Source organism: Corvus cornix, chromosome 1, assembly GCF_000738735.6.
Source record: "Corvus cornix cornix isolate S_Up_H32 chromosome 1, ASM73873v5, whole genome shotgun sequence".
Classification (NCBI taxonomy): Eukaryota; Metazoa; Chordata; class Aves; order Passeriformes; family Corvidae; genus Corvus; species Corvus cornix.
In genome coordinates this window covers 20,849,697-20,876,555 of record NC_046332.1, presented here as the reverse complement: position 1 = coordinate 20,876,555, position 26,859 = coordinate 20,849,697, and the positions used below count along the sequence as shown (strand labels likewise).

Here is a 26,859-nt window from a genome sequence, read left to right as displayed (position 1 = left end):
AAATGTGAATCTGGTACAACTGAGAAGTTTGCTGTCCTGGCAATGTCAAATTGGGTCCCGATGATCTGTCACACAAAATATCTTTTAAATGGGCAGCACTGACTGGGAAGAGAAAAGCAAAACCTCTTTAGAAAAAACTCACAAAACGCGTAAACAAACACCCTTCAGACTGTTCACCTACTTTGTTTTTTGGAAAAACTTGTGAAAGACTTAGGAACTTCACATTCATCTCCCACACCTACCTTGATGTGTTTCTGGACTCCTGTGGGGTGTTTTATAAATGAAGCACAGGAAGGTTTGGTCAACATGCTGATGCTGTACTGAAAACTGTTTTGCTGTTTTCCCCAATAAAATGTTCCATGACTCACTCAGCACGTGTGCACATACCAGTACAGCCTGTGTTCTTACCCCACAAGGAACAAAACACCTCACCCTGGCACTGCTGCCAAGCAGCAAGGCAGGAGTTCAGCTGACAGAAGTACAAATTTCTTATGCTTCAGCCTCAGCAATGTGTGAAAAATAGCCAGGCAGGTCACAGCTGTGTTTAGCACATCCAGTGCCATGTCCACTTAGACCAGACTGGAATTTTGGGCACCCAGTTGCAATCAGTACACACAGAATTACTGCAGCGTGAATTATATTTTCCAGCCATAACTCTTCTGTTTCTCTTTAGTACCAAACAAAGTATTTAATGCCCAACTAATTATGTTCTGTGCTTTAAATCAACCTTGCTAGTTTGAACACACCACTTAATGCCTCTCTGGAAACTCAAATGTGTGGTTGGGTTTAGATATGTAGTACCAACTGTGAATGATTTGTTGGGCCGTTTTAATGAGGAGAGTCTGTTTGCTACCTGACAGAACCCAAGTCATAACTGTCTTAATAAGTCATCGTTCACCATCAAAAACTTCTTGACCCTCTTCTGCCTGCAAAGCTGGCAGCTGCTTTCATTGCCTACCCCAGCAGTGGGCATTGAATCCACTGGCAGGAAAAACAAACACTCAAATAAAGGAATTGCCAAGATTTGCTACAGAGACAGGTGTAAGAAATTACCATCTTTGACTGGTAGATCTTCTTGCTGTCCTGTCCTTCCATCTAAGAATGAGTCTACAAACTGGCAGTGATCTTCTCCATGGCCCCTCTGGTCTCCTATGTTATAAAATTTTCCTGAAAGCAAAGAAGCAGCAAAGTTTAGTGAAGGCTATTTCCAAAAACCACCAGAGGCAATGGGCTGTGCTCTTTCCTCTGTGGGGAAGCCAAGGTGAATGCTACGATTTTTTTCCTCTCAGGACCTGTAGCTGTAATTTGAACATGATGTGCAGGCTCCAAGTGCTCATGGCTAAGGCAGAAGTGCCCCACTCCTGGCCAAAATCTATGCCTGGACGTAATTTTTCCCTCTCCTTACATTTCATACAGTAAGGGAAATTCTGTTACTACCCACAACCTCATCAAAAAGCAAGTTTTGGTAGTGATTTGAATGGAAGGCAGGTCTGGTTCCCTGTCAGGAAGCCCCCAGTACCTTCAGAGATGTTTTTATAGACCACCTCCTAACATAGCCAAGGCCTGTTTTATAAATCATATTTTTACAACATGTGTGCAAGTGATAGCCCTTAACATATAGATGACCTTGGATAATAAGTACTTATCCAGAGCATGGAGTGTGCCCATGTATTTATTTGCAGGATTGCCTAACAGGACACTTGACTGCAACTGAGTAGAAATCAAGGTCTCAAGTGTCCCATGCAGCATGTGCTGATGTTACACAGGCTGTGCTTATCCTGTTAACAGGCACACTGAAGAAGCTTTGACAGATGTTTTTACTTACTGATTTGATTTGCAAGATATTAATAAAATTCAGTTCAGAAGATGGAGGAGAGCACTGCTACATTCTCTTCCCAAGTCTGGGATGGAAATGTTTGTAGATAAATTTACCATTCTTCCTAATCTCCTTTCACAGCACTTAATTCTCAATATGTCCAACCTTCAGTTGTGATGCTTAAAAGAAAGGTGAGAGCACTTAGAAATAGGCTCAGCACGCAGGTATAAGCTAGGCAGAAAGTCCAGTTACTCATTAGATCCTGGGTGTCCTGTAGCCTTGAATCTGTGCCAGTCTGGCCATTTGAGAGGCGGTGGGGTGGGTTATATGCTCCCAAATGCAATTAAGAGCAGCCTACCAATAAACTCTCCAATGTTTTAGTGATCTGATACTTTGCCAAAAATACTTTGCCAAAATTTCTCACCTCCAGTCGATGGCCTCTGTGCATGTGGTTCTTCTCTAGCTTACAAAATTATTTATTACTATCTAGCTTTGGCTACAGGCATGTTTTTTCCATAGGAGAACTGGTCAGAGGGAGTTCCTCTCAGCAATTTTTTGCTCTGAAATTAAGAACATTCAGGCTGCTCAAAAAAGCCTTTTTTTTATCCACAGCTGTTGAAGGTCACACATAGAATTTATTTTTTTCTTCCCCTCAATAAATACTTATTTTTAGGTGGCCTGCTTTTCTGGAATGCCTACAGTGACTGCTCTGGAGGACTGTTAAATGAGGTCAGCAGTAGATGCTGGTTTATAGAACAGTCCTGGCATGTGTAACGGAGATCAGTTTTTCTCCATAAGAGACAGAATAAACCAGATATTTTAATGGCTAACACCAGATACACACATATTCTTCTGGCCCACAGCTTAACCTATGCATAACTTAAACAATTGCTCTTTATAAATTAGCAGCATTCTCAGTGACTATTATATTCTTACTGCCCAATTATTTCCATAATAGAAGAACACACTTAAAACCGTTTAGCTAACAAATAACTGGTTTTCTGTTTCGGGGATAGCAGTTCTAGCACAAAGTAAATTTTTTTCCCCAGTGTTCCCTTGTGGGTGGCCTTACAATCTTACATACAAACTTTGTTTTATATATTATGAATTCCACAGCACTAGAAGAATAAATTCATGCTAAAAACCAGCATGCAAAGATAAGTTGTTGCCTGCCTTATCCAACAGCATTTGGACAATGCACTCAAGTTTTGAGGTAGTTACACTGCTTCAGCAGCAAAGCTTTGGAAGATTTTTCAGCTTCCAGTGGAATTCAGAGCTCAGTGCAACCCTGCACTGCTGGCACACATGGTCCAGCTGGCTGGTGCTTGCAGGGACACTTCCGCTGGCCTCGGGGGCATGGCGAGGCGAGGTGACCGTGAAACGCATCAGAACAGAGCTTGGCTTCAAACTGGAAAACTGCTCACTCACACACAGAGGCCTCACTTAGTGAACGGGGGAAAAGCAGCTTTCCTTCTACATAAATATTTCACTTTTAAATATTGTGACAACTGGTCAGCACTGGTTGTAACAATTCAAGTGCAAGAACCAGGCTTAGCAAGTATAATGAATACAGTGTGTCTACCTCATCTTTTTCCAGCTAGGTTAAACCACCAGCCTTCCAGCAAGAACAAAAACAATCTAAGGAAAATAGGAAAATGGGCTGCTGATATTAAACTTTTCTTCTCAGATTGGAGTAGCTTTCACTGCGGTGTTAATTCACTTGATTTAGGGCTGAAGTCTAGTCCTGCTAGATTAGCACTGCTATTTCCTCTGCTGGCTGGTTTTGGGACACATCATGCCTCATTGCCAGTGCTTGTCATTTGATCACAGCTGGTTAGTACAGCAACAGTTGAATGAATGATACCTCTGTTCAAAACATTCTCTTTTAGTCACATAATTGCTAAGATATTATTTACATATGGAGTATTGTACTTACTATTAATGACAAGGCTTTCCTTCCTTGTCTGCTCATGAGAGAATGGTGCCAGATGCAAGGCAGGGAAGTTTAAAATTATGGCAGCATGGGCTGCCCTACAGTCCCTTGCTCTTTTCCTTCCGTATTCCTTCCCACAGAGCCCAGAGCCCTGTTCCTGTGAGGTGCTGAGCTCAAAGATGGGGCAACTTTAGGTTATGAAAGTGGATTCTTCCAGCCACAGTTTCTCCTAGTTAATTCAATGCCATGTGTTGAACACGCTTGCCTGACTCACACTCAAAAGGCATTTCCCTCACATGGTTTATGATACTCTGTGCTCAGAAGCCATGCTAATGCCATTGTCACAGAGTTGTCCGTGGTAAGAGACCTCACACAGAAGAAAGCCAGGAACTTGGGATGGCTTATAAGAAGTTAACATATTTCTAAAAGTACAAGTTGCGTAAGACACTAAGATCTCCTAGACCAACTAACTGAAAAATACTTTTCATGGTTTGTTTCCCCAGTACACACACAGCATGTGTCACTTATTCAGGTCTTAAACACATGACACTCTATTGGCCTTAAGACACCTAGCAAAACTTGAGATCTTTAGGCCAGGAAGGTTCTCTCAGTAATAAAATCCAATTTGAGGAAAGAAAAAAGGTGGGGAAAAAAGATCATAAGCAAAAATGAGGAATGTGAAAACAAAAATGTCAAAGCAGGTGAGTAAAACCTGTTGGCTAAAGTCGTGTTTATAAGCCTCCCAGTAATGAAGTAACCAGATGTTTACCAAAAGAGATGGGAATGAAAGGTCTAATTCTGGTCTAAAATGAGGTCCTGATCCTCTAATTAATAATTGTTCCAGGCTATCCTTTAAATACCAATTTGGCTGTTTTACAATATATGCTATTCACTCTAATCTTTATCAATTTTCTCTATGACCCCCAGTATACCAACAGGTACTCAAAATCAGATGATCACCACAGAGGAGTTACTCTGGAGTCTCAAAGTTTTCTATCAAACATATCAATGCTTACTGAGCACAAGAAGATTACTGTTTATGATTAATCTGTGGACTAAACTAAACAAATCTGATCACACTTCAGCAGAGCTCATTTTGTTAAACCTCTTAGCTCTGGAACCATAATATTTTTCAGGGATATGTAATGTGGACAACACTGATTTGAATGTTTCTTACCTGTAAGTGAATCACTGAGGTATATCTTGTATCTCAAAGAATTGCACAGCTGCACACCTACAAACTTCTTATACCAAGTCCTCTTTACGTATTGTTTGCCTTTGCATTCTGAATATGTGTCTGAATTGAATGGGATTTCAGTCCAGATAGCATCTTTTCCCACTGCAGGAGAAGAAAAAGAGGCTGAAGGATGATGGTGCGTACAAATTTATGTACAACAAATACATTTGAATAACTAGAATTAGAAACCTTGATGAAACAGAAGGTACCAATACACTTGCATTTTGAACATAAGAAATATTTCAGGGAAGCACCAAAGTATGCAGATAAAATTGGTACTGTGAACTCCTCCTGCTGTCCTCCAGTGCAGGTTTGGAATAAGCTCATTCTAGGACCTTGTTAGGGGGACAATGTTTGTATTGGCAAAACTCTCTTTTATAAAGTGTGTGATACAGTCACCATTCTTCAGTGCATTCCAGCCAAGACAATCAGCTTGCAGCAAACTGTATGTGATCTAACAAAAATACGCATAAAAATGAAGTGCCGTTAATTACGTGGAGAAAAACGGCACCTCAGTGTTTGTCAAAGTGAAAGTGACATCTATTACAAATACAAAAAGCCCAATTTGCTTGAGCAATCTCAGCTCTTCCTCAAAATCTCAGTCCACCTTCCACCAAAGACCGCAAGAGTCTTGTAAGTGACCTAAAGCAGAGCTAGATCAAGCCGCCTTCTGAAGCAGAAAATTTTCCTAAAACACAAAGACAGATAAATAGAATCCTCTGAGTTGTGCTCTGTTAACTCACTTAAAAAGTGTGGAGTAGCTTATTCATTTTGCAGAGCTTTCTTTGCTTTAATGACAAGGCTGAGAAAATATGAGGCTGTCCTTGGCTCATTTGTATACATTGGTTTGAAGCCATCCCAGCTGCCATGGGAGCTCCACATCACGCTGATTGCCTTGTGCTCAAGTAAACAAGCAACCTCACATGAATTCCTTAGCAGGGGCATGGGTGAGTGAAATGTGTGTGAATGCTGTTTGATTCCGTAACTCATCCAGCTGGTGCAGCAGAGCCCCCTCCTTGTAAAATTCTGCCATCTCATTTCTGAAAAAATTGCTGATCAGATTTATATATAAAACACTTACTTGAAATTGGCTCGCTCACTCTTGGGTCCGCTGGGGGAAGAAAACAAACATTCAATCAGACACTGTAAAATGAACGTTCCCAATAATTCGATGGAAAAGCATTGGTAAGTGATTTTTTACAGCTGACGTAAGCTGTAATTTGTGAAACAGAAAGAGTTTTGGAAGCAAAGTTAACTTTTGTATTAAATTAAATTAGAAGAAATATATTTCTTATGCGAAACTCCAGTATCAATGAGCTTTTAATAATTTTACTAATGGGACAACACCAGCCAAGCAGAGTTCTAGTAAAAGCAAGAGTTTAAACCTGTAACCAACAAAACCCAATTGTACTGTGCCTTATTAAAATTTCAATTTCAAAACCTAAATAATAAAAAGGACACATCTGTAATACTTGCCACAAAAATCTTGGCTTTGAAAGCCCAAATGTGAGAAATGGATGTGTGCAATTAAGAAAAAACAAAACTGGATGCTTAATTTGTCCAAACTAAATAGGAGACAGAGCATAAGCCTTGTCATTCATGAAAACTGCACTTGGCGCAAACATTTTTTTTTCACTTTTAACAATCCAGGATTACAAAGAGTGTATTCAGAGTTTTTAAATATGTGTGGCATAGTCTGAACTCCTCCCTGAGTAATGCTTTGCTCAGCCAAAACTCTCATCCATCAGTGACAGCACTAGTTAAGGACTATTAAGTTATTACACCTGGCTCAAAACACAGATTGTGAAAGTCCTTTCAAAAAGGCTAAACCCATTTTGTGTTTTATGTGGTCCTTCAGTACTACCAAGCAATAAACACTTCTACACAAAAGATGGTCTCTTGCTTGCATAAAGTCAACAAGCCAGCTGTAGTTAACCTTGAGGGGAGCAAGAATAGGAAAAGCAAAAGCGCTCTGATTCTCACCTCTGAGTCAGAGAGAACTTGACTTGGGAACCAACCAATGGCCAAAACAGACATGTATACACGTCTTTAACAGTTTCACTGGAGAGTAAACAGGATGGAAGGGGACCTACTGGGACACTGACTCTTCCCAACTACTCTTTCTCAATCCTTATTTCAGCCAAACAACATCACTGTTTACAGCAGCCTTATTGAACAGGTAGCAAAAACACCTATGAACACACCAGCCCAAAGAAAAAGCTAATGTTCCCCATCCAGAAGCTGTTAATGAGTTGGATAGATGCAAAAAGGTCAGGAATATAAATCTTAAATGACTGAGCCCTTTCTAAGGATGAAGTCATTTTCTTCGCAATGAATACCAGACAAACCCTCTGTGTTTCTCTGTCTTTTTCTCTTGCAGTCTGTCCATCTCTCATCCTCACACGACACAGTTCTGATCCCAGGCTGACCTTCCAGGCACCGCCGTAACATGCTCAGTGGTAAAAAGCCAATCAGGAGATAGTAAAGAGCAAGACTGAATGCACAAAATGAAGTGAGAGAGCCTTTCATGCATCCCACAAACATGGATACTAAAGCCGCTGTAAGCGATGGTCTGATCTTTGGAAGTTCTTACCTGATTCAGTGCTGAATGTCACAACGTTGCTGCTCGGACCTTCACCAAGGGGGTTCCTAGGCTTCACGTGGAATTCATAACTGGGGAATCAAATAGAAGAGATAAAAATTTTGCAAACTAAGCCTACGTCCGTAGTCTGGAGCAATGAAGCAGCACACACCTTGGTGCTACTCCCCTTCTGGAGAAGAACAAAAAAGCCCAATTTCTTGCCCCAAAACCACAGAGATTTTTTGTCCTGACTGTGTAAGACCTCTCTGAAAACAAAATTAACCAGTCCTTTTGATAATTCTTTGCACACATACTATTAATATTTGATTAAATTCACCACTGGTTTCTCTGTCTCCTCTCACACAGCAGTTCCAGTTCTGGCAAAGGGAGCAAGTTCAGATGAGGTCTGAAGCAACCTGACAAGCAGAGACTGAGTAAAGGACATTGTTATTTATTTGTACTTTTTGCATTCTTAAGAACACAAACCTCCAATTCAATGCCTCTCCAGCCCACCAACAGTGACGGACAGGGCCAGTAGCGAAACACAGGGCAAGTCTTCCAGGACAGGAGCTCAGCCAAGGCAAAGATCCAATCGCTTGAATGTATGTTAATAATCAGCATATGAAGCAATGACAAGACACTGCACAGAGTCTCTTTTGCATGTGTTTTTACTGATGTGGCACAACACCAGCCTGTGCCATAGTTATCTCATGATCCCTTTTCATCACTGTGTTGGGAACTAAACACAGTGCTGTGGAAACAGAACACGATTGAAGGAAAAAATCCAAACCAGCCTCCTCCTCTTAAGCCTCCCCCACCTGTCAATACTTGATTAACAGTGGAAGTGCCACGTACAGAGAGACATCTCACGTGCTCTGAGCACACGCATGGTGAATCTCTCCGAACACAGGGCGCTTTTTCATCAGTGACAGGGAGCCACAGGACACGAGTCAAAGGGACTGTAGGCCTGGAAAATGGGCCCCAAATTAGAGACACCTTTTTTGCTCTAAACACAGAGCAAAATGAGAGTCCCAGAAGTGGACAATTAAACATTCAGCTCTTGACTCATGAAGGATCATTTACCAATGATAACTTTGGTAGCTCGCCACTGTAACACAGAATTGTAATGTATTGCTGGAATAGTTTCCAAACAGCAATTTTCTAAAGAAAAAAACCCCATACCACACTTCACAGTTGGAAATTTGTAAACTCCATTTGCAATTCCCCAGAAGAAGAATTCAATCCAAACTTTGGATTACCTCTCATTCCTCCTTGGCTCCTGCAAAACCTGAGCAGTTCACTAATTAACCTCAGTGGAGTATTCATGCAGTACCAAGCAACTGTTTTCCATCCACTGTACTTCTAAGACAACATTTAACTTTAAAATTGCTTACTTAAGCAATTGCCTTTATTTCTAAGGTTTTCTTTTCTTTTTAAGGGAAATACTTATATAGACTGGTATGCTGAACAGATGCATTGTGGAAATTCATGGATATTGCTAAAAGAAATGTGGGCTTGTTTTGAGCTGAAAAAAGTCTGGTTGGAGTAATCTTGACATTTATTCAAACATGCTGCAAGACCATTTTGAACTACCTATGTTACTCCATGGTAGGAGGGAGACATTAACTAAATGATCAATTTAAGAAATTTATAAATCTTCATTATCAACTTCAATTTCTTTAAACAAAGACATGCTTTTAAAAATAAGATCTGAGCAGTGTTAGTATTCACACTGGGAATGTGGTACAGTAACTTTTTTTGGTCAAGAAGTATTCTTATCTGGTAGGAAAGGTCATAATATAGAGAACTGTATCAGAGCAGTTGGAGATTCTTTCTGAAGAATCACCAAAGCATAAACAAAGATCTCCTAATATGTTGGGTGTCTTAAAGTAATAGCTAGATGATACATTCTTGAAAATGTAGAAATTAATCCACACCTACACATAAAAGGTTGCAAAGTAGTTTTCCTCCTTCTTTCACAGCAGGGACACCTTATCTAGAGCTATTATTGTAATTGTGATAATCAAGATGGAATGTTCTATTGCTTTATGGGCAGTTTATGGTTTGTTCTCATGGGTGATAATAATCTGTTTCTGTCCCTTTGTATGTATTTTGCTGATTTTTGAACAAATATATTGTTCTCGAGCTGATATGACCTACTTTGGGCCGCATTAGGCAACATTCTTCATAGGAATCAGTCCTGTTCCCAAAAATCTTTAGTCTATGAACTTGGACCCATCAATTCTCTGATTCCAAAAAGACAAAAAAAAAAAGAACTGAAGATAATTTTCCAAGCACTGTTTTTCAAATTGTGGTTTAGAGATCACTAGGTTCTCTGCAAAAGACCAAACCACAGCTTGGAAAATTAGGACAAAATTTAAATAAAGAACTAAAATCTACAGATAGGGATTTCAGCTTATGTAAACATATAAAGAAAATTGGAGAAAAGGAAAATAATAATGAAATGTCCAAAGTTTAGCTCAATGAATTAGGGAAGCCTCTTATTAATAATGTTAAAGAGGAAATTTTAGAAACTAAAATACATGCAATTCTACAGTTCTGTGGTATGTGTTTTTACAAGCATCACAGGCTCCTTTCCTCTGCCAATTTCAATCCTACAACAATACCAGTGGCTTCCACAGTACAAAAATAACAAACAACCACTTTTGGAGATGAAGAGAATTAGCTAGTTGACAGAACATTGAAAAGGAGAGAAAGGAAATGGGTTCGCAATATGACAGAGTTTACAAACCTAACTCTAATTTTAAAGATGTGCTGTGGCTGTCTTGAAAGAAGACAATCTAAAGTCTCCCTTTTTGTGTGTCAGGTGAAAGATCTGAAAAACATAAATGAAATGTTGAAGAAAGGGTATCATCTGCACTCTTATGTACTCCTATAGAAACCACAAGAAAGGGGAAAAACTGCTTAGAGCTTCAAGAAGTATGTACGGCAAAATTAATAAAGGGGAATAGGAAAGCTATAGAATGATTATCCCATGTCTGCTGCTTAGTTAGACTTACCTAAAAAGAAACTGGAGTCTAAATTCCATCTTTATATCTGCCTGCCTAATATACCAAAAACTGCTACACTATGTAAGCTGCAATCTAATGTCTCACACCTTTAACATCTGTAAGATTGCTATCCTACAAACTTTTGGAGACCAGGCCTTCCAAATCCTCTCGAAGTGTGTAAGACAGTAAAAGTCCTTGTGCAGATTAAATGGACTTGACTTACAGTAATTACTACTTGGAGTGTATTTTTCCACCACAGGAAATCGCTATACCACATGGAACTCTGGCAAATGCAGCTGCCGCTGCATTTTTCAAATCATGCAAAAGGAGAAGATTGAAGATTGCAGAACTGAAAATAGGTGAAGAGAGATTTTCACCATAATAGGAGAACTGGAGCAGCTGAGTACAGTCCTGGGACTTCAGGTCTATTGCTGGGGAGAAGCTGGAGTTGGATGTCAACTGTGCAGGGTTGTGCACGGAGCTGCTGTCTCTGCAGAGTGTGCTTGGATGGCAGTGTGGTCAGGAAAGAAAGAGAAAGAGAGAGAGAGAGAGAGAAAGAAAAAAGGGAAAGAGGGAAGGGAGGGGGAGGGAAGGGGAAGGGGAAGGCTGCTACGCTTGTTTGAGGAATCTTTCTCCTAACAAAGTTGAAAGAAAGCTAAGAGAAATGGGAAATGCTTACTCATGAATCCTGATATCAACAGCAATTTAATACAAAATCTGTCACTTAAAAACAAATAGAAACCTCCAGCATTTTTCTGCCACTTTCTGAATTTTGCTGCATTAAAGCTTTCACAGTAGCTCCTACCTCTAGACCCTTGCTGTTATCAAAAGCTAAGCTCTCTGCATTGAAAGAGGTTTTCTTGGTTTTTTCCTTGTATGGGATTAGCATATTTTGGGTGTTAAGTGCAATCCAAAACAATATTAGATAAAGGTGATAACAGCCTTGGGACACAATCTAACCCAGAAGTCTGAAAGAGACCACTCAAAACATTTTTTAAAAGGAGAAGATTATATTTGAAATCACCAAAATAATTAATGGGGAAACGGATCAGTACCTAATGGGAAGTTATACAAAACTGTGGAATGCAAGCATCACAGGCTTTTTATTTCTTATTAATACTCTTTTTCTACACAAGTTGGCTGGTGGGACACATCCTTCAATGGCTACTCAAACATCCCCAGAGCTATTTTGCACAAGCCTTAATATATTTCTTTACTGCCTTCCCATTAGTGCCATCACAAACATGCATGACAACAGCTTTCAACAATCTTCAGGCTCTTTTTTGAAGGCTTCTATAGAAATTTGGGCTGTAAAACTTCCTGGACATTATGGTCTGTTCTGTGGACTTCGTTGCTCTTAAACAAACCACTAGAATGAAAGAGAAAATGTACACTGACAAAAAAAAAAGTTTCAAGATAGGGCAGGGATACAGAAATAAGAACTACATATTTTGGCAGAGAAACCAGAAGAAATAACAAAAAAATCTCATTGGAAAAAAAACCCAAACAACATCTGCATTTAATATTTTAGGCTAGGAAAGTCCATGAAAAAACTACAGGTCGGTGAAACCCATTTTTTTTCCAAAGAGAATATGCAGAGGAACACCATTATTACTACACAAGAGATGGAATGAAGACAACAAAAACTACAGTAAGGCCATTTCTATCTCAGGCCTCTCAATGTTTATTCCAAACAAACAGCTCAAGGAGAAAAATACTGAAAATGGTGGATAATGACCTTATCTTGACTCACATATGGGAGATACTGCTTGACTATTAACATAGGAGAAGTTACTGCAATACTTCCTTATGAAGTGCAGTTTTAATGTAAAACAAGGAAAGAGCAGAGTCCTGGGTATGCCAGTGGTACTGGGAGTCCCAGGGTGAGCAGCCTTGTAAGGAAACTCAGAAACAGGAGACCTGTATGTCAACTTAGATGGAATATTACAGGTCTCATTCCTCAAATGGCTGCTTGGAAGTTAGACTGTAACTACTTTGACCAAAACGATCAGTCTTGTAGTTTGACTCTTTTCCAAGTGGAATAAACAGTACATTTCTCACTATAAGAATCGCAGAATTTCCATGTGGAGGATGAAAAATTGTTAGTTCCTACTAGTGCATTTGTTTCTCTCATTTTTCTTTGCTGAGGTAGAAATGACATTTGCATTAATGCACTAAGCTACCTTGGCCTGCATTAAAGAAACTGGAGGAAACAGAGATCTACAAGATCAGAAACTGCCCCTAAGATCCAATCTCACAATAATTTATACTGTAAGACACCTATGAAGGTGTCCTGGTCCAGGCCCCTTTTCATGACAGGACTGACTTAGCTGCTTTGAGCTCGGGGTTGATCAAGTACAGTAGTTACAGTCATTCACTGCTTGAGCAACAGAGTAAAATCTGAGTAGCTCACTACTTGGTTCAGGCTAACCAGGAGAAAGAAGAATAGATGGCTTTTGGCTGTTACAGTCATTTCACTAACAGAAGAATAAAGATGGCAAAAACTGCAGAGATTTTGGTGTGTTTCAGTGTGATACTGAACAGGGGGCTGAGTGAAATGTGACCTGGACCTACTCTAAAATTCTTGGAAATAATATAAAGGGTAACAAAAGCTAACTACATTACAAAGTCATAATCAACAGCTTATAGGTGAATATTAGATTACAGAAGTACATCTAGAATAGAAATGTTTAAGCAGAAAACATTCATAAACAAGAGGAAGTTTTCTTCAGGCAGCAGTTATACCCCATTAACTATCTGTAGAAGGAAGATATATATAGTTATCTAGCTCATATAGCATAACCACACTACATGCTTTGAGATATTTCAGGTAAAGGTTACAATCAGAAGCAAACTATCTGATGAAATTAAACAGAATTATAGACTGAAGCCAGACAGCAGCCTAGGGCCAGCAAGGGTACCAGTTTCAGGAACTCTGACTAACCAAATAATGGATATCAAGATTTGAACTTTCCAGGTTATTTAAATGATCAGAAGTCATCTAAGATTTGAAATCCTGCAACCCCCATGTTTGGCAATTCTCTAGGTGAAAAAGAGGATAAAATATTTGTCCTATAAGGAAAAATCCTTTAAACTAATGTGTGGTTGTCAACTGTGAAGCAGTTGTTGATGGCATGGATATGATATGTCTTTCCTTGGGAAAAAAACATATGGATCTCAGCATTCCAATGAAATCACACTGTACAGGAGCCTCTAAAACATTTCTTTAAGACAAAAACCCCAAACAATCAGTTGCATTAGAAAGCAGCTGACTGTGCCCCACATTTATTTAAAGGGCCTATGCCCTCGCAGCCAGAAGTTTTTCAAATCTCTGTTTTACTTTCATCTCGGAGTATCAGTCTTCCAGTCAAGTCACCAAGAACACATAAAGCTGGCATATATAAGGCAGAAAGGCAATTGCCATAACATAAAGAACTTTATTTGTTTAAAAGTAACCTTCACAAGTTGTTGTATACTTATGAAAGTCCATTTTCATTTTCATCTCCATATTACCATGGTATGAGTCTGCTAAAACCAAACACTAGATAACTGTACTCAAAGTCAGAACTCTTTTCTCAGCCAGTGCATTTTTTCTGGATCTAGTCACTTTTCAGACAGCTAAATGGACATGCAGAATACTGCATGATAATCCTCATCCCATTTAACTTCTGTGTTTGTACTTACTGACAGCCGAAGTCGCACATGCAATTTTTGATGAGCGACTGTAAAAGTCTCTTTGTTGCCTCCCTAACACTATCCAAATTCCTGAAATATTTAAAGTCTGGTCATTATCTCCTAATCTTTAAAAGCTGCATTGTGAAAAGGCCAGCTCAAAGAAAGAAGGGTGTCTGCCTTGCTGCAGAGCTTCCCAGAGGTGTAGCAGTATGACCTATTTGAATGAAGAATGCAGAAGACAAAAGCAAACAAACAGCATCATCTGTCAGGCTCAGATGCACTCAGGTTTTCTCTGCTGCTTGTTCTGCCCCCTTCACACTGAAAAGTTGTTTGTCTTGCTTCCCTCCTGCGGGTTGTGGGCAATTAACTCTTTAGCTTCTGGGACAGGAACTACCATATCCTACCTGAAGTACCTCAGCAGGATGCTAGACCTTGGCCACTGTGACTGCAGACCATCTCTGCCATGTACAGCTCCTCAAGAGTGTACATCCACACAACTCAACTGCACAGCTTGAGCTGGCTTGCTGCTTTAGGGTCTTTCTGGTTTCAACTTAGCCATGAAGGCTGAGGTAACACATTCACAAACATTTTTATGCCTTTTTGGGAAGCCTTTGTTTAGGTCTGTCTGCTTTAGATCTGTCCTGAACTGCCTCTGAACGCACTGGACCTTCAGAGCAGCACTGGGGATTCACATGAGCCTCACTGAGGGCTTCAGGAAAGCTGGAAAAAATAGGGTCTCTAATTCAGCTTGTCAGTTTCTCCAAAGTGTTGCAAGGCCAAGAGGTTCTTCCCCGTTAATCCACCTTCTGCTACTGAGCATCTCTCTTTCCATATATTGCTGGTACTTTTGTAATTGCTGATTGCTTGTGGGAGGGATTTCTGTTTCTCCTCCAAGTTTCTTTTCCAGTTCCACCTCTTCTACAGCTCTTTTCTTTAAGGCTAGTTATGGAAAAGTTTCCTTCCCAGTCTTAATGTATTACTTGATGAATTTTTAGACATTTCAGGGACTCTGTTAATGAATATTGAGCTGTGTTTAATTGTCACTCTTCCTCCCATTTGCAGTCAGTTTTGTCCACAAATCCATTTCCTTCATCTAATGAGCAGCTCCTGATAGACAGGAGACTTTTATTATGGACATATGATGTTCCTTGGCAGAACAGATACTGTCTACATGATGCCAACTGTCTTAATCACTTTCTTGTTTTCCCTGAGTTTAGTGTGCCAGCAAGGCGGGATTTAAATGGTAACAGTAACTTGTGCTTCTGCCAAAGCTCTCAAGGTGTCCTCAGAATTAGGAAACATACATTTTGCTTGGAACGGGAGTTTTATTGAACAGAGCCACTCTGAAGACGCTACATCCTTAAATCTGGTGAGACTCGAGGGACATGCACCACTGCAATTTGTATCAAAGATTTTCAGTTTTGGGCAATGGCCTCCTGGATCCAGAGAGACTTCGACTGTCTTTCTTTTTGAGGCTGGGGTTGGTGAATGGTAGCTGCTCCCTCCTCAGGAAAAGTTATCCCTTTATATCTTAAGTCAGCCTCCACCAGTCATTCCTGATTTCCTATCTAGCTCCTTGTAACAAAATGCACACTTCAAAAGACAGCTGTCCTCCATGGTCTTTGGTTTGCTCTTGCCTACCAAAACCTGAAAGTCTTCTCACAGGTGTTGCTAATTGAAGTTAAAAAACCATCTTAGTTGCTTCTGCATAGTTTCTGCCTTCATTATGACCTTTCCAATGGTTCTAGCTGGATCTGCCCATCTCCATCTTGTTCCTTTCTGAGCAAAGAGCACTGTAGAAAGCTCTTCTCTTATGATCATATGGACACTGCTCCCAGCAGTAAGGGTTTTGCTCTGCTTCCATGTCCTTCCACACTTAACCAAATCCATTCCATCTCTGCCACCATATGTGACATGAAGAGTTTGAATGTGTAATGAAAGAGAATCTGCTTAATAACACAGAGCTCTTTTCAAAGGTGCAGCTGTATTATTTCAAAACAGAACTGAAGTGAAAACACAAACAGCACAGCCTGACAACTTCAGCAGCACCTACTCCCTTTCTTAGTCACTACTCCAGAAATACATTGTTTTGCTATCTCTTATAAGCCTTTTCAGCTGATCAAGAAAAGCAATGCCTGGTGCCCAAGCTAGGTATTGCTAATATATTCTAATTGCCTCTTAACATGACAGAACAACATAGCTGCAGAGTTCACTCTCTCACAAGCCACATGCCTTTAGGAAATAACACAGGCATTCTTGAAGACAAACAGCAATTCTAGCCCATCTTGTGAGCCCATCTTCTGAAGCCTGTCAAAGAAGCTCTTTTGGAGTATCACAATTTGCCCATGTATTTTGTTTTTCAAATTCTCTCCCCTTGTCTTCCACTTTATGATAGCTCCTCATTCCTTCTCCTAGGACCTGCTGGTAACATGTACATGAGCTTGAACCAACATCCCAGATTACACCACACATTGCCTAAAAATCAAGGTTCAACATGGGCTCTATGCAGAATTTTGTGCTGTGTTTCCAATTTATGGATGATATTAATAGAAAATCCATTCACCAACACCAAATGGATGGTCTTACAGGAAAAACCCCAAGTGTCACTCATTAAATTTCTGATGCAATTAATAAACAACGTAACAAAAGACAAGTGGTTTTCTTCCCTGCTCTGAATTTTACCATAAAAAGAAGAATACTTTTTTATGGGATATGATATTTAAAGATAGATCATGCTTATTTGGACTAGTTGCATGAGAGGCATGCCATCAACTGGAATTCACTTACTCATTTTTAATTTGCCAGCTCTTTTAAGACACTGAAAGAAAGCAACGTATTCAGGACAAATGTGTTTTTCCTCTCCACAGTAACTTTCCTAAATTTGACAGTTAGTCTTTCTGATAGGACAGGTCACTTCTGCAGCTTGTCCAGACAACAAATACTCCTGGAAATTTCCTAAAGATTCCTCAAATGTGTTTTATCTGTTAACTTACAAGAAAGCAAAACCAAACCATACCTTTTTTTTCTATCAAAACAGGAGTAAAACCAATTGGTTCTTATTTCCATAGGTATTTTCATTTGAAGTGGCAGACAGCTGACAGTCTAAATTAGTTGGATTAATTTAGAAAATGATATTATTTAATTACCTTGTATCAGGTTTTAGGTTTTCCACAGTAGAATGGGTTTGATTTGTAGTGATTATTGATTTCTCCTTTTCACCATCACTTCCTCCATTTTCAGTTGACACAACCTCATACTCTGGAAAATTACGGTAAAGAAAAATTTGATTAAGTAACATCTCGTGAGCATCCTAAGTACATACCTAAGTACAACCAGATAGTGAATGAGTAAGCAATTTTACAGGAATTCAATCTTTCTGCCTTTTGCCAGCCTGAAGTCAATACACGATTTGGACTTTTTAATTCACTCGAGTTGGAAAAGAAAATGCAGGAAATGAATGAGCATGCAAATACGTGCATGTACACACAGACACACACACCAAGAACTACTGAGTCCACCCAGGGCCTGCTTGTTACTCAGTGCACAAGGCAACAAACTGCCCTACATTTCTGTGGCAACACAACAGGAGCAAAGCATGAGCAAAATGGTCTTGGCTTCTGACACTTGCAGTTTTCATGAAAACAAGGAGGTGAGTTTGATCCCTGTTTTGGTTGTTATTTGTCTGACCTTTCCATTACATTTTGTTTTTGGGCATACCCAATGAAATCCCTTGTACACTATTAAAGTCAAGCACAGTAACCATTCAAAGAACAAAATGATGCAACAAATTACATTTTCTGTTTCCACCTTTCTATCTGAAACAGTGCATTTATTAAAAAAAAAAAGAGACGTGATGCCAAAATAAGATGATTGGAAAAACATACATAAACTAAAAAAATAGAGATGACAGAAAAATTGATTTAAGCCTGTCTAAACAAGTAGTGTCATACTGGTGCCAATATTAAGCAATCACTGTTTTCAGAAAACAGGATTCAATGCCTTCTTTTGATTTCAGAATTGATTTTGATGAGTCATTAACTGAGTTGTTAGCTAACTTCATCGTTAGTCTTTGTCAGCTAGTGTCCAGAAGATGACAGAGGAATTAGGAATGGCCATCTTGCATGTTTACCTGTCTGTGTGCTGAGTCCTGCATGACTCACATGCATTTATTCTCAATACAAACCCCTTCCTTTATTAATGAAAAAAACCCAGATTCTTTTAATAGAGAGAGTTTATTGACCCTCTTGCAGTGGATACTGCTAGTATTATGCTGGAAAAGTTCTACTGACTTACAAGACGCATGTAAACTTTGATTGTGTCTGGCCCACTGTTAAACAACATCCTCAGGTCAAGAAAGATGTCTACACTATGTGTGTGCATCTGTATATAGTGTTGTACTGTTGGAACTTCTTGACTAGATCTTACCACATCCTGTACAGAGAGAAGCCAGAAAATTGGAGAAGATACAGAGTCATACTTCTTAAGAATATTTTTGTATCGTCACTGACACCACTGATCCTAGTTGTGTAAATCTTGTTATAATCTAGTAGCATTTTCTTATCCACACTGGAGCTGACAGTAGCACAAAATAAAAGCAATGGGCTCCTTTAATCCCTGGGGATTAAAGTACTTTCAAATGGCAAAAAACTACTATGAAAGTAAATTAAGCTGGGAATACTGTATTATCACACAATGGAGGAAAGAAATTCAAACCAACCTGTAACAGTGTCATTGTCTGGTTTTTCCCAGTCCAATATGACAAATGTTGGACAGCCCTCTACAGTCACCACCGTGAGGTTGGTTGGAGGATTTTGTGGAGGACGAGTGGGTTCTTCCTTGCTGCCAGCTTCTTCTTGAGGAAAATGTTCAAGAGAGCTTGTGATGGAGCAAGGCACATCATCATCTTTCTTCATGTACTTGACATGGGGGGCTAAGAACAATAGGAAAGAGCTGTTATTCAATAGTTTTTTACAAAATGGCAGTGCCGTTTCACCTGGTGCACAACATCCATCCCAGGACAGCAAGCAAAAGTCTGCACAAGTCAAACACAAAACTTTCAGAATAAACTCATCCATTCAATATTAAGCTACTTGTTCTCATTTTTGGTTTTTTGGGTTCTGTTTATGTTTTTGTGGTTGTTTTTTGGTTTTTTGCTGATTTTTAAGATTTTACTTATTGTTTTTAGACCTGGAATCTGCAGTACCTTCATCCCCTTCCTACTGGCACCACTGAGGAAATGACATTCTGAAAGTATTAGCAGGTGATACACACTGTTGGAAATAATCTGTCACAAAATAGGAAAATCAACCTTATTTCTTCTATAGTAAAATGACGCTATAATTCTACTTGCAGCTTTTGAAAGGTATGCTAATACAAAGACTTCATATACACTTCATTCCACCAGAAGGAGCAACAAGTTTAGTCCAGAAAGTAAAATTCAGTCAAGAAGATGCTGGTTTGTGCTACAGCTCTTTCATCTGCCACTAAAGTGATACAGAATTAAGTAAAATTTTGGCCTTTGACTAACCAAATAAGATAATTTTTATGCAAGATAGGTCAGACTTCATATGCTCCTGGAAATAAAATGAATATCCTACCTTGGTACCTTGGTTTGCCTGAAGAATCTGTTTCTGATGTAGGACTTGAGCTGAAGACAGTTGCATCAACTGTAGGAAACACAAATATAATATAATACAATTATACACAATTATAATATAATACAAAATTTCAGTGTTAGAACTGCAACATTTCACAGTTCCTTTGGCATTTTAAATCATGATAAGAATAGATAAATAGTAGATCTCTGCTGCCAGATCTGTCTCTTCATTTTAGGGAGCCCATTTTGTCTGTGATGCTGTGTGAACCCTGTACTTACCTGCTAGTACAGCCAGCCATAATGAAAATGACAGATTTCATGACTGCTGCTGGATTCAGTTCATGCAATATATGTACTATATATGTAATACTTTTTAGACCTTTAAAAATGATCTTTTTGCACTGTACTGGCTATGTAGCTTGGAGCTTTTTTATGTTCCTAGGATATACAGAACTATTACTTTGGCACAGTAACTTCTCTAAAAATAACAACAAGGAAATAAAAAATTCAGTCTCCAGAGTGTACAACTTCCACAAAATTTGAAGGAAATTGAAAGCAAATACACTGGTGAACAGAAATGTGCTAAAGCAGTCAGATTTCATGATACAATGTTGTATTAATTAGCCACTACACCAAACACAATGCAAATACTACAGTGGACCTCAAGAGGTAAAACACAATACATCCCCAACAAGCATTTATAAATGAATCTAGCATCCAGCTTGCTTTACTGAGCATTAAGGGTCACAGTGAGTTCATGACCACTGTAAGGAGAAAAGAATTAAAGTATTACTGTAAATGCAGGAAGATTAGAAACAGCAACATTCATGAAAATATACCAAGAACTGCAGACTTGGGCTCAAAAATTCTAAGCACATGCTCCTCCAAACCCATTACTGTACGACACCTTGAAAAGACTTAGCTCTGAATTTGTAATCAACTCCCAGTTTTATAAAGGGCAAATTACCCATTGACCACTGTGATTGCACTGCAACAATTTTTTCTGTTTAAATGGTGGCAGTTAGATCAAGTAAGTAGGAGGACATCACATCTGTGATGAGCACTATCAGCCACTGACAAATAATACTTTGAATTTATGTCCTGGGAAAATTGAAACATTCAGGAAAAGAAGTGCCTTATCTACTCTTTGCACAGCTTTAAAGTGCCACTGAATAGTAATGAAAGCCTACTAAGCATGTATGGATTTCTAGGAAGATGGAAGGCCAGTCATGTTCTCAGTTACCAAGATGTGTAACAGAAGGGATCTAGATGATCTCAGTAAAATCAGGAAAGTTACTAAGTGGCATAAATGATACCAGAATCACGCCAGCCAGAACACTTTTTATGTTAAATATACAATGCATCAATAAAGTTCAGGGAAGGGAAACAAAAGAAAAATGGAAACCCTAATGTTAATCAAAAAAAAAAGAAAAAAGAAAAAAGAAAAAAGAAGAAACCAGAACTGTTAGTAATATGCTCACCATAATACTCTGGAGTTGCAAAAGCTGTCGGTGTCTTATATAATGTTCCTGTCCTCACAGGTGGTGTTGGTCCAGCAGGCTTAGCTAAAGTGACAGATGGAGGCACTTGTAGCAACAAGATATTCAGTGTTTCACGGAGTTAAACAGCTTTCTGATTTTCTAAGAGAACTCAGATGTGTGACAACTGCTTCATGCAACAAGTATTTTCATTCAAATCATGGTAATCCCTCAGCTGGATTTAGGAAAGTTCTGAATTGTGCTAGTTGCAGATGTAACCTAATCCTGAAACCCAGTAAGAAAATTCTTTGCTACTTTGAGGTTGTCTTGGAAGACTTTAGTCAGCTAGAATATAACCTGGTTTAGTGCACAGAACCATCCTACACAGACTGGTAAAAGGATGCAAAATGACCAGCAATGACATTGCTGCTCCTTAAAGAAAGAGCACATTTCTTCATGAGTTGCAAGGCACAGTAGCTGAAGTCAGCAACTGAAACTTGGATTCTTCCCTCAAATGTAGGTAAGATTCATTTCTGCTCTCAATACAGCACATACATTAGCAAGGGTGGGGATGGAACATTTACAGTGATAAACACCAAGTCCTTAATTGTGGTCTGCATTAACAGTTTAACCATGGAACAGTACTGGAGCTTCCACTTAATGAAATTAAGATAGACTTCAAATGAAAGCAAAGAAAATGCAGCCAAGTTCAGCATTTTCAACGTTTACAGCACTATATGATTCAAGGAAAAATGTTTTCTTTCTGAACTCATTTCTGTAGTAGGTTCCACAAGTCTGGACAGAAACTGACTGATAAAGGCAATATTATCTCCTATAATTACATAGCTATTTAAAAAAATATTTAGGTTATGTGACATTGCTTTTACTCTTCATCTGTTACCACCTAATAAAGAAAACAGGTTTCTAAGAGGCAAACAATCCATGGTAAAGGATGTCTTGATTTCTTTCAAAATAGCTGAAAAAGACAAGAATTAAATTCACAAAACATGCAGATAACCCATCCCAGATAACCATGACATGACAGTGAAATCTCAACCCTGAAGAGTGAAGAACTAGGTAATGTAGTTACCTCTCCTTTATATATGTCGTAGAACATGGAGACTGAAGGCAGAACTCAGGTGAGCCAAATTTAAAACAACAAAAATCTGTACTTTCCACTAATTTTCTTAATAAAGTGGAAATTTGAAAGATTCTCGCTAGAGATCAGTTTCCCAAAGCTTCTAGAACTCTCATTTCCTTTTTGGTTTTTTTCCCATTCAGGAGACTTTTAATGTCTGCATAGAAACCTTTCCATAATATCCACTCTATGAGTTAGAAAGATGCAAGTAAAGAATTAATCACAGTGTTAATGAGAAAGAGGACAGAATTCTAACAGGGAAAATCCAAGAAGAACATTGAGGCAAATTTTTCCTGTTAGTACAGTGGAACTGTCTCTCCAGGGAACCAGAAGAAACAAAATAATAGTGTTTAAAACTAAGCTGGATAAAACACTAGGAAACACAGAAGAAGGAAAAATCTTCTACTGGCCCCACAAGGAAGAACCAGATCATTTAACCAATTTATTCCATCTTGAAAGCCTAGGAAGGTATGGTAACTGCTGACTAACACATAACCTGGCCTCTACTGTAAGGAAAAAGGGTGAAATTTCAAACCACTGGTAAATTAATTAGACACTTACTGGAGAAAATTAGTATAGATCCCAATACAAGCAAAAGAAAATATATCAAGTCTAAGACTGATGATGTCTTCTGTTTTGTTGGAACTATTACTAAGGAAACACCACCCATCAATGACAAGTACAGACACAGCATTTCAATCTTGGCTCTGCTGATGAGTAAATATATAGCTTGTCTCATCCAGCTTGGAGATCCTTCCTATTCATCTGCTGCACAAAATATCAACAAATTGTTTAGGTCTTTAGTACCTTAATAGCACACAAAGTCCCAAATGAAATAAACCCCAAAAAACCACAACAGGAAATCCAGTAGAGCTGAGACCTGTATATTTCCAAGGAACTACAGAGAGCAATAGGAAGAGAAAAGGAGTTGTCATGATGCTAAGCTTAAGGAGATGACAGTTCCTGACTACCTGGAGTAATGTTAGCCTAAGGATTCTTACATAGAATTCACTGACAAAGCATCCTTTTGGATACTGAATATCTGCTTCAGGATAAAATTAAAATAAAATAGGAATATCACAGATCAAAGAAATCTATGCTGTAGAATTCTCCTATACCCTCTTATACACTATTATCTCACACACAATAAAATATTTATGCTGAAAAGGCTGAGATACCTGGACTCCCGGGTTTACCAGTCACGGTGTTTGGAGGCAGAGGTTTTCTTCTCATTTGTGTAGGCTTGGCAGGAGGTATAGGAGGGTGCTGAGGGCCAGGTGATCTAGTCACTGAATGACATTACATGACAGCATTATTAATTATTTAACCTCAAATTCCATAAAATCAGAAACATACTAGAAGTTGTATTCTGACTTCTCAAGCAATGTTTCATGCCTGATTTAGTATCAAAAGTGGAGAGGTGAGATTAGGAGGTGATCTGAGTTGCATTTTCAGCCTTACATTCTCTGAGAAGTGTGTGCCATGAAGTTTTAAACCAAGTTTACACTGAAAAAATGTAGCTCCTTTGGGACTTTGTACAAGTGTTTCAGTGATTCACTTTCTGTGTAGTTACTCATTTCTGTCAACAGTTATTTTTTGGCATTCAAATGTATATATCTTCACACAGTAAACACCACCTCAACGTGCTAGGAAACATTTTTACAAAATTTCTGACCTCTTGTACTTTCTGACTAATACAACCGGCCACCCTCAGCTTGAAGCAAAACATGTAAGAAAATGAAATTATCATTAGGAACAGTTTATTCTATGCCATTCAAAACTAAAAAAGTTACTGTCACCTCATACACTGACATAGCTGAAGACAATTACTGTGGTAGAAATTTTTGAAGCACCCAACTTGGTTATTTCAATGTGCAGCTCCAGCTGGAATCTATTGAATTTATCTGATAATGTCCTTTGACAGTGAGGTCTAAAAGGAAAACCTAAGCCCCTTAATTCATACTTACAAATCATTCTACTGTATTTTCCAGACAATTTTGAAGGATTTTATTATGCAAAGGAAAGGCAAAGGAAAAGATTTTTGTTCCACTATTCACCTTTGCCCTTCTTTCCTTAAGAAAATCCAGGAGATATGTGCAACACATTTATGTAACAAAAGACTTTTTGTACCTAAAAGGAGAAAATCCTCAAGAGTAATATAATTCTTATAATGCTGCCAATGTCAACAACTATGCAAGTTGCCTGATACTGAATTACTGGCTCCATAAGGTACCTCAGGTTCTGTGTATCAGACCTTAGTTTACCCTATAAATAGAGAGCTTGTGGGCGAGAAGGGAGCAGATCCAAAGACTCATTTAGGAGCAATTTTTTAGAAATACTTACAACACACAAACAGAAATATCTGCATCTCTCTCTTCCCTGTTCCTTTTTGGATTCTTGCAATCACTTATAAAACAGTTGTTGTTGGTTTGGTTTTTTTTAATCCCTCAGATCAAGACAGAAAATAATGCTCTGTCTAATTCAGGAAGATGTAGTGGTTTTGAAAATAGTATTTGTAGGCTTCATATTCATTCTTAATCTCCAAATGGAGATAAAAAAATATGCCTAAGGCCTGAAAAAGTATAATAAGTTTTTGTATATATAAGTCATCATACCCTAGATACTACCATATGGCAGTATTCATCATTACTTTTCCCCCTGCCCATAATTAGAGAATGGGATTGTCCAAGATATTTATGAGGTAAAAATGTGCAAGTATTGACTTGCCAGTGGTTTCTATCATATTTTCTGAACAGCACAACTACAACAGTTACAGAAAAACTAAAACATCACATTCAGTGCCTGGGTCACAATTGAATCCAATGTACTGTACTCTGGAAAAACAAGAATTCCTGCTTTTCCCTTCTGCTACTTCCCACGATGATTCAGGTGATGGTTGATGATGCTACCAAACCTAATTACCAATGTGTAGAGACTGAACTTGTAAACTAGGATGCACAATAAAATTTAGGGATTTCGTGATAGTGTAGATTCTTGTAAGGACAACAGCATAGTGAAATATTTGGATTTAATTAATCTCAAGGTTTCTTTATGGAGTGGGAGTCTATTTCCTTGACTCAGTCACTCTTGATGAAAGAGAAGGATGAGCAGCCTCTTAGGGCAGACATCTTCATTGGTGACGTAGTGGGAATGAGTGCACCCTCAGTAGTTCTGGGGATGTCACCAAGCTGGTCCTGCAGTGGACACATTGGAGGGAAGGGATCCCCTCCAGACAACCCAGGCAGGTTGAGCAGTGGGCCAATGCAAACCTCCTAAAGTCCATCACGGCCAAGTGCAAGGTCCCGCACCTGGGTTGGGACAATCATCATTCTCAGCACTGGCCAGATGAGAGACAGATTGGAAACATCTGCCCTGCAGAGATGGACTTGAGGATACTGGTGGACGGAAAACTAGAGACAAGCCAGCAATGTGGGCTCACAGCCCAGAAAACCATCTATATCCTGGGCTGCAGCAAAAGAAGTGTGGCCAGCAGGTCAAGAGAGGTGATTCTACCAGTCTGCTCTCACGAGGCCCCACCTGGAGTACTGCATCCAGCTCTGGGGTCTCCAGCACAACAACATGGGCCTGTTAGAGCAAGGCCATGGAAGGGCCACAAAAACCATCAGAGGGCTGGAGCTCTTCTCCTATGAAGAAACTTTGAGAGAGCTGGGGTTTAATGTGAAGAGAAGGCTGCAGAGAGACTTTAGTGCAAACTTCAGTACTCAAAGTGGGCTTGTGAGAGAAATGGAGAAAGGGTTTTTAACAGGGCCTGTAGTGGTAGGACAAGAAGAAACAGTTTTAAACTCTTTAAAGGGTAGATTTCTGTTAGATAGTAATATAAACTGGAAGAGAGTTAATTTAGATTAGATATTAGGAAGAAATTCTTTACTGTGAGTGTGGTGAGGCCCTTGCACAGGTTGCCCAGTGAAATTTTGGATGCTCCATCCCTGGCACTGTTCAAGGCCAGGTTGAATGGGGCTTGGAGAAACCTGGTCTGCTGGAAGGTGTCCGTGCCAAGACAGGTGGGGTGGAAATGTCTGATCTTTAAAGGTTCCTTCTAACCCAAACCATTCTATGATTCCATGAATTTTGATATACATTTTAAGAAGAGAGCTGAGATTGCAGTTATACAAGAAAATTATGAAACAGTAGTAGCTAATTTCACAACCATACCCTTGTGGATACAAAAATGCTGCTAGCAAGGATTTTCTTGCTATTTTCTAAGCCCATGAGAGACTTTTCTGTCTCACAGAAGAGGTAGCAGAGTTATGTAAACAACCAAACACCTGCAGCCTTGAAAAGTCTTGTTTATAATACAGTAGAAAAATATTTTGACAATGGATGTTTTAGGATTTTAGCCAATCACCCCCAAGGGGTGGCTGATCCTTTGTCCA

General features: G+C 39.1%; 1 protein-coding gene across 44 annotated transcripts in view; it reads right to left on the bottom strand.

The window, feature by feature from the left end:
- The window catches only part of LOC104687181 (ABI family member 3 binding protein), a 140,620-nt gene that overhangs the window by 2,349 nt on the left and 111,412 nt on the right, over positions 1-26,859 (bottom strand). For 43 of the 44 annotated variants that reach the window (XM_039557964.1, XM_039558030.1, XM_039557984.1 and 40 more), the window contains 9 exons: positions 23,644-23,754; positions 21,331-21,414; positions 19,851-19,919; positions 18,971-19,183; positions 17,400-17,511; positions 7,580-7,659; positions 6,068-6,097; positions 4,927-5,088; positions 1,054-1,167 (listed from right to left, as the gene is read on the bottom strand). In XM_039557964.1, coding sequence (XP_039413898.1) covers positions 1,054-1,167; positions 4,927-5,088; positions 6,068-6,097; positions 7,580-7,659; positions 17,400-17,511; positions 18,971-19,183; positions 19,851-19,919; positions 21,331-21,414; positions 23,644-23,754 — 975 coding nt within the window. The remainder of the gene's footprint in view (positions 1-1,053; positions 1,168-4,926; positions 5,089-6,067; positions 6,098-7,579; positions 7,660-17,399; positions 17,512-18,970; positions 19,184-19,850; positions 19,920-21,330; positions 21,415-23,643; positions 23,755-26,859) is intronic. The other variant, XM_039558054.1, reaches the window with a different exon arrangement.